Here is a 7908-nt window from a genome sequence, read left to right on the forward strand (position 1 = left end):
CCACCCAGGATGACAACTTGGGGTCCCGACACGGGTGGGAGACACTCAGGTATCAGCATGGTCCTTGAAAAAGAGGGGTTTTTCGTGGGCTGGCAGGATTCTTTACCGCAGGGAGGCGAGACCTGGTCTAAAAAAAAATAGGATTAGGAGAAGCGAGCATTGCTCCCTTGCATTTATCATTTTAAATGAAGTGCTTTTTGGCTCCCCAAAGTTTGCCACCTCTCTTGATACTTCCTGAAATTAAGTTAACATGTTACAAAATCGAAACTTCCTCCCATCAAAAGCAAGTTTTCACACAAACCTTAGACCTCTGCATCCTTGTGGAGGGGAGATTTTAATTTGCCCGTTTTGGCATTACTCGACGCGTTGTTCCCTCCCCACTCCAAAGCCTCAGGTTTCCAGTCAGCCTGGAAACAAACCTCCTCTTGATCCTCTGATTTTAGGGAACAGGGATTACTCCCCTGTTTCAAATCCCTCATCAAACGAAACCAGATCATTCAGCTCCTTCCTGGGAATGCTGCAGGAAGGCTGAACAGTGCCAATTACAGAGACAACAGAGGAGTAAACAGCCACAGGGACTGTCCCCAATGATCCACAACCACACGCTGAATTTCCAAAAATCCCCACGTCTGCCATGAGAAGAGGCGGTTTTCAAAGACACGGTCACCAAAGGGCGGCAGAAGGTGGTGTTCCTGGAGAATAAATAAAGACGGAGGCAGGGGTTTCTCAGAGAGTTTTATTGAACTAAGGTGAAAAAGGAACAGTAACAAACCATCTCTTGCAGATAACGATAAAAAACCATCTCGGCTCAGTTCAATTCATTGAATCAAGCGTAGTGCAAAGTGCATGGATTTCAACTCTCCTGTAAAAGAGAAGAGAAGAGAGAGGTTAAAGCACCTTTGCAGTCTGCAGAGTCCCTGGAGAGGAAGGCGCTCATGCTCAGTCCAAACTTCGCTTTTAAAGATGAAAGACGCAGCGCTGGGTGCAAGCAACACACTTTGCTTGCTTCGACAGCTCTTTCCGAGCTCGGAAAAACCGACGCGTTCACCTCCGGTACAGTCTCCTGGTCTCCCTTCCTGGTTTATTGCCATGAAATTGGGATTTCCTCTTCGCAGGGATTGCTGCCTCTGGCTGCTGCTAGCTGCTGCGGAGTGGTTTGGCGTACACTGGCTCCATGAGGTGGTAAATCAGGAGCAGGAACAGGCACCCAAGGAAGACCAGGATCATCACGGCCAGGAGGACGAAGCGGCCGATGAAGAAGGTGTCCACGATCTGTGGAGAGTGGAAAAAAAATAAAAAAAGAAAAAGAAAAAGACCACAACACACATTACAGCCTCAGTCTGCTCTAGGAGCCTGGAGGGAGCACGCCATGTCCTGGAAAAGAGGACTGTACAAGAAAATCACCCCAGGAGGAAAACCTTTGGGGTTCCCCCAGATTTCTCGCCTTGCTTTTTGTTCCTGACACAGGTGCGCTCTGTGGAAGCAGGGTGTGCGACAAATGAATGAAAGGAGAACCCCTTTCCTCTGAAAAAAGCCGCTCATGGGAAAGCTAACGTGGAGGAAAAGAGCAACACAATACCAAGCACAGGGAAGAAACACGAGTCAAAACCTGCAGCAGCTCTCCCTGGCCACAAACCTCCCAGCACTGCAAGGAACTGTGCACATTTCTTCCCCTTTAGAAGGGAAATGGGGGGAAAAAGAAAAAAAAAGATTAAAAAAAGAAGATACGGCAGCAAGGCAAGACACAATGAGAAGCCAACCGCGAGAAGGTTGGTTACGAAATCATCCTCTCGGCTCCTGAGACTACCCCAGAGCTTCGTTCACCCCCGACTCAGTTTTAGAAAATGCATTAGCACACGCTCAGCCTTGGTGTTGCTGCGGAAAGAGTCTCTTGTGAGCGAAGCGTCGGCTCCTTCTGCATGTTTCACTTTTTAATTAGCCAATTAGCAGAGTTTTGGTGCAGAAAGCCCAGGTCATGTATTATTGACAGTCAGGGCAGGTCCAGTCCAATTGAAGATCCGAAAAAAAAATAAGCTTTCCAATTCTGTTGGCCTCCCGGGCACAAACACACGCTCTGCTGCCCTTCATCTCACTTCCAACCTTTACACGAGCAGGTCCCATGCAAGGCAGAGAAATGAAAAAAAAAAAAATTTACAAGTATCTTTAGTAGGAATTTGCACAGACCAAGATCTAGAAGGCCAATAATTAATGTGCATTAATAATAGAACAGAGGAAAAGGCACTTGAAACTCCACAAAACTTTGCGTATTCAAAGCTCAAAGAGCTCTGGGAAAGCTCACGATCGCAGCTCAGGCAATGCTTGCACAGGCAGCCTGATCCGACCCAAAATCGGGGGAGATCCCCACGCCTGACAACACAGACAAAGGGCTGTCTAAAAACACAGATGGCTCCATGCTTGAGCACGGTAATAACCTACAAGAGAGCCAAAACGCAGTCACTGGGCTTTAAAATAGAAAACAGAGTGGGGAGAAAGTGAAAGGCTGCAGAATTAGAGGGAAAATTATCAAAACTACCAGCCACGTGGCTATAGGCACGCTCCGGGGTGTGTTGGAAGATGGAGTCTGGCAGGAGCATGAAGAGCCGTAGACCAGGCTGCAAAAGGGGATGGTAGGAGCGGGAGCAGAAGCTGCTTAGAGCTCAGGGCTCAGCTGGGAGGGATAAAAGTATAAGTGCGATTCCTGCACTGAGCCCCTTGGGCCTGGGGATGGGAGAATGGGAGCTAAACCCTATGGGTCATGTATAATGGCATATAAATACGGGATTTTGTTAAGGAAATAAACAGACCCCTGCTCCATGAGCGATACAGCATGGATCAACAGGAGCCTACACCAGAGCAGGAGCTGCAGGAGTCCAAAAAGGCAGCGCAGGGTCATCCACAGGTAAAGGCCCATCCCCAGGGTCTCAGGGCGGCCTACGGGGCCGATCCCCAGGTAAAGGCCCATCCCCGGGGCATCAGGGCAGCTGCTAGGTCCTGCCCTGAGGTAAAGGCCCATCCTTGGGCCACTGCCTGAGGTAAAGGCCCATCCCCGGGGCCTCAGGGCACCCGTAGGGCCGATCCCTGAGATAAAGGCCCATCCCCGGGGCCTCAGAGCAGCCCGTGGGCCACATCCCTGAGGCAAAGGCCCATCCCCGGGGCCTCGGGGCAGCTGCTAGGCCCTGCCCTGAGGTAAAGGCCCATCCTTGGGCCACGGCCTGAGGTAAAGGCCCATCCCCAGGGCCTCAGGGCACCCGTAGGGCCGATCCCTGCGGTGAAGGCCCATCCCCGGGGCCTCGGGGTGGTTCTTGGGGCCCAGTCCCGAGGTGAAGGCCCATCCCCGGGGCCTCGGGGTGGTTCTTGGGGCCCAGTCCCGAGGTAAAGGCCCATCCCCGGGGCCTCGGGGTGGTTCTTGGGGCCCAGTCCCGAGGTAAAGGCCCATCCCCGGGGCCTCGGGGTGGTTCTTGGGGCCCAGTCCCGAGGTAAAGGCCCATCCCCGGGGCCTCGGGGTGGTTCTTGGGGCCCAGTCCCGAGGTAAAGGCCCATCCCCGGGGCCTCGGGGTGGTTCTTGGGGCCCAGTCCCGAGGTAAAGGCCCATCCCCGGGGCCTCGGGGTGGTTCTTGGGGCCCAGTCCCGAGGTAAAGGCCCATCCCCGGGGCCTCGGGGTGGTTCTTGGGGCCCAGTCCCGAGGTAAAGGCCCATCCCCGGGGCCTCGGGGCAGCTGCTATGCCCTGCCCTGAGGTAAAGGCCCATCCTTGGGCCACATCCCGAGGTAAAGGCCCATCCCCGGGGCCTCAGGGCACCCGTAGGGCCGACCCCTGAGGCGAAGGCCCATCCCCGGGGCCTCGGGGCACCCGTAGGGCGGATCCCCAGGTAAAGGCCCACCCTCAACGCTTCGGGGTGGCTCTTGGGGCCCAGCCCCGAGGTAAAGGCCCATCCCCGGGGCCTCAGGGCAGCTGCTAGGCCCTGCCCTGAGGCAAAGGCCCATCCTTGGGCCACATCCCGAGGTAAAGGCCCCTCCCTGGGGCCTCAGGGCAGCCCGCGGGGCACATCCCTGAGGTAAAGGCCCATCCCCGGGGCCTCAGGGCGGCCCCAGGGGCCTTCCCTGCGGTAACGTCCCGCCATCCCCGGGCCCGCTTGGCCACGGAGGCCGCGGCGTGGGCTCACCTCATCAGCGGCGGCTGCGGCCGGGCGCTCGTCCTCCCGTGGGAAGAGCAGCAGCGCGGCGCTGAGGATGGCGGCTCCCAGCGTCACCGGCACCACGGCGAACCTGCGGGGAGAGGCGGGCGGAGCGGCCTCAGCGCCGGCCTGGTCCCACCCTTCCACCCCCTCCTCTCCCGCGGCTCACCGAGCCCGGCCGGCCGCGCGGGAGAGCGCCAGGCAGAGCAGCAGCGCCAGACCCCAAAGCAACTGCAACACCAGCACGCCCGGCCCCACGCCCAGCGCCGCGCCCGCCATGCCGCTCCGTCTCTGCCGCTTCCCCTTAGCAACCGCGCCGCTCTGCAGCGGCCAAGCCAATCAGCGCCGCCCGCCTCTCGCCTACCGCTTCCCATTGGCTGCGGGGCGGGACCCGGGGGCGGGGCCGCGGCTTTTCCCGCGCCGCCAGAGGCGCGGGCGCGCCACCGCGCTCCGTGCACGCGGGTGCCGGTCCCGGTCCCGGTCCCGGTCCCGGTCCCGGTCCCGGTCCCGGTCCCGGTCCCGGTCCCGGTCCCGTCTCTGTCTCTCCCGTCCTTCGCAGCGTCCGTCCCGGCAGCAGGGAGCTCACAGGACCCTCCTCCAGCCGCTGCCCCTCCCACGACTGGGGCTCCCATCCCGGTCCTGGGAGGTGCACCCGGTGGAACGGGAATTTCCTCCGCCCCAGCTCCCGTTGCAGACGGATCCGTGCTTAATTAATTAACCCAGCGTTTGCTGGTTGCATAGGCTGTGCCCCAAGCCGTAGCCGCCAGCCAGCTCCTGCCCGCCCCGCTGCAGGGAGCATCTCTGTTGGAATAAGGTTTCGACCCCCAAACCCCAGAATTTTAGCTCTCAAAATATTTAGGACCAAAATCAGGCTTGGTTAATACACGGCTGGGTTCAGCGAGGTTTTGCACTGCTGTGGGGCAGCCGCACCGGGGGGTGGAGGGCCTCCAAGCCGAGCCAAGAAGGTTCGTCAATGCGCCGAGCATCTCTTAATACCAATTCCATTTTTACATCCACTTTTTTGCCTGGCTTTAAATCCCGTTTCTTCCCCATCCCATCTTGCCCATCGGACTCTGGCCGGTGATGACTTTATGCCGGTACCCGCAGCTCGTCTCCCAGTTAACCCAAAAAAAGTAAATACTTTGATATATTCAGTTTTTCCTCTCGACTACCTGAAGTCTGATGATACTTTGACTGCATAAAATGTCACGTAACTGCTGTTTTCTTTCTGTCATTTCTTTCAATGGGAGGAATAAACCGGTGATTAATTAAGCTGCGTAGCACCGACCTGCCTTTTCCTGCGATGAAATCAAAGTCGCCGGCGTGACATCAACCGGTTCAGCAAGCAGAGCGCAAACTGTCTCCGACACCTGCCTTTATTTGGCATCGAGTAGGAACCGCCTGCCAACATATTAAAAGCGTATGTTTGATAGTAAACTCCTTCCTGCACCGTCTCGTGCCGTTAATCCCACCGGAGAGGTTTTTTTTTTTCCCCTGCAAACCCCACGTTGGCGATGTCCGTCTTCGCCATCGTTCTCCCAACCTTTCTTTTCCGTTATTTCCTGTGCTTCCTGCTCCTGCTGGCAATCAGGAATGATAAATTTGCTCCTGTTGTTTGAGAATCTCCCTTTACTTTTCTCTGTTTTCCCATTTATTTGCATTTTTGGACCCCGGTAGTTTGTAAAACCCCCAATTTCTTCATAGCCCTGTTTTCGTAGACCCTTCTCTTTCTGCCATTCCTCTTCCAACCTTTGGCTTTCTATCTAAACGTGATAATTTTTCCCCATCAGCCAACAAGGCTTTTCCTTTACTGAATTTTCCCTTCTACCTTGCATCTGCGGCTTTTACAACGGCATCTTTAATCCGTTCCCGTATCTACCGGGTCTTTTCACTGTTTATTATCTCCTTCATCTCCTCTTGTTGCTGCTTGGTAGTTTCTTGATGCCGGTGATGATGATGTTAAGCAAGTCCAAGAGGTTGCAGCGGAGAGCTTCAATTATCCAGCTATTGAACCCGCTGCTGGACCACGCCACATCCCAGATATTTGGCCAGAGGTCGAAGAATAAATCTGATATATGCCTCAGCAGCCACATCCAGCGGCCAGGTTTTAGCCATGTTGCTTGTTGGTTTTAATCCCGTCTGTTATTTCCAGCATAGTTGGGCTGATGGTAACTCAAGTGCTAAGATTTGGAGATGAAATGACAGCCAGCATCCCAAGACACTCCAAAATATCCCTATAATATTTATTTATATGGCACATAGGGTGTTGCAGCAGGGCTGTGGGTTTCTTTGAGCACGACGGAGGCAAGCTGTAAATCCACAGCTAAGGAATTGGGAGAAGGTACCCGGGAAAACAAACCTCCTTGGTGGGATATTTCCAAGCACAACCTTCCTTAGAAATTTCCTCAATCCATCTGCAATGAAACACGTCATCCTAAACACCCTCTTCTTTATCTCAGCCTCCCCCCTGGCATCAGAAATGCCTCGACAGGGATTTGCCTTACAGGACTGCTCTGGCAGCTGGTCAGTTGAACGCAAAGATTAGATTTTATGGCCAAAGAATAATTTATTGCTGTCCTAAAATGAAGATTTTTTCCGGCTTTTACCTGCTAGGATTTGGCATCAATTGATGCTTGTGTCAGAGTTGCATTGCACCTGTAAAAAAAAAAGAAACCAGAAAGGGGGGGAAAAGCAATACTGAATACAAAATGTGAATTAAAAAATGTAGGAAAGCAGCAGAAATGGAGGATTTTTGCATTGTTTGCAGAGACTGCTTGACTCCGGGAGAAACTTCATTTTTGTGGTGGTTTTTTCCAGGATAACAGCTGATGTGGGGATGTCTGCTGATATCGCAGATCTCAGTTTCTCCGAGACTTTTGACTTGCACCACGTGGCATTTGCATCCAAACCCTTGTGCTGGGGACAGGACACATCAAACCTATGACAAACAATGCGGTAATGATTAATTCCAGGCCCAACATATTTGATATCAATAATCTAGGTACCGTAAAGCCTTTACTGGCAAGGCTCTTGAGCAATACCGTGCCTTACGTGGTAAATAAGGAGAAGTGGAATCATCTGGATGCTGTTCACGGTCCAGCAAAACCCAACACAAAGTATTTATTTGGACACAAATAATTCAGGTGGTCGCCAATGGATGGGAGATGCTGTCCTGTCCCGGAGCGATTCGAAGGATGCTTCATCGTCACGGGTAGGTTTTCCCAAAGAAAAGATCAGGGGATTGCGGCATTTCTTGGCAAAGGCATGAAAAAGATCCTGATGCTGGAATTGGACAAAATGGGCTTGGCAGGGAGATGCAATTAGCACCGAGGTTAATCAAATGCTTGGCCCAGGGGGACGGAGAGGTCACCTTACTTCAAGGGCTGCAAGGCAGGATCAGATGGATCAAAGCTCTTTTGTAAGACGCCGCTCAAGGAGCAGGCCCCGGAAAGGGGGTGGGTTTGGGTCAAGGTGGCCTTTTTTGAGTTAAAAACTGCAAATCCACCATGCCCGGCTCATCCCGGTGGCCAACATGGCCAACATGGTCTAATATCAAATGATATTAAACGGTCAAACTCTTGGTGACGGAGTTGGAAGCGCTGGGGGAATTGATTTAAAACTCTTCGTGCAGTCGTAAAATTTGCAGTTTTACGGCTGGAGCTCCCCGACGCTCCAATATTAGAATTAAAAGGAAACAGGCGTTGATGCAAGCAAGGAAATATTCTGCTCCTGATT

At 53.6% G+C, this 7908-nt stretch overlaps 1 protein-coding gene across 1 annotated transcript; it reads right to left on the minus strand.

Moving 5' to 3' along the window:
* Nucleotides 1–739: 739 nt before the first annotated feature.
* On the minus strand, nt 740–4452 carry TMEM218 (transmembrane protein 218). Its single transcript, XM_059829757.1, has 3 exons — nt 4343–4452; nt 4162–4264; nt 740–1272 (listed from the first exon to the last, which is right to left on the minus strand). Exons 1-3 carry the CDS (start codon nt 4450–4452, stop codon nt 1138–1140), a joined length of 348 nt encoding a protein of 115 aa, XP_059685740.1. The 3' UTR covers nt 740–1137.
* Nucleotides 4453–7908: the final 3456 nt, after the last annotated feature.

The sequence above is a fragment of the Gavia stellata genome, chromosome 26, assembly GCF_030936135.1.
Source record: "Gavia stellata isolate bGavSte3 chromosome 26, bGavSte3.hap2, whole genome shotgun sequence".
In the NCBI taxonomy this organism is placed as follows: Eukaryota; Metazoa; Chordata; class Aves; order Gaviiformes; family Gaviidae; genus Gavia; species Gavia stellata.

What these genes read in the sequence shown, in the direction of transcription:
- TMEM218 (XM_059829757.1), bottom strand. Translation starts at nt 4,452, where the DNA reads ATGGCGGGCGCGGCGCTGGGCGTGGGGCCGGGCGTGCTGGTGTTGCAG. An exon ending in CGCGCGGCCGGCCGGGCTCG is followed by an intron (nt 4,265 to 4,342) that starts GTGAGCCGCGGG and finishes CTCTCCCCGCAG; the next exon opens with GTTCGCCGTGGTGCCGGTGA. An exon ending in CCGCAGCCGCCGCTGATGAG is followed by an intron (nt 1,273 to 4,161) that starts GTGAGCCCACGC and finishes CACTCTCCACAG; the next exon opens with ATCGTGGACACCTTCTTCAT.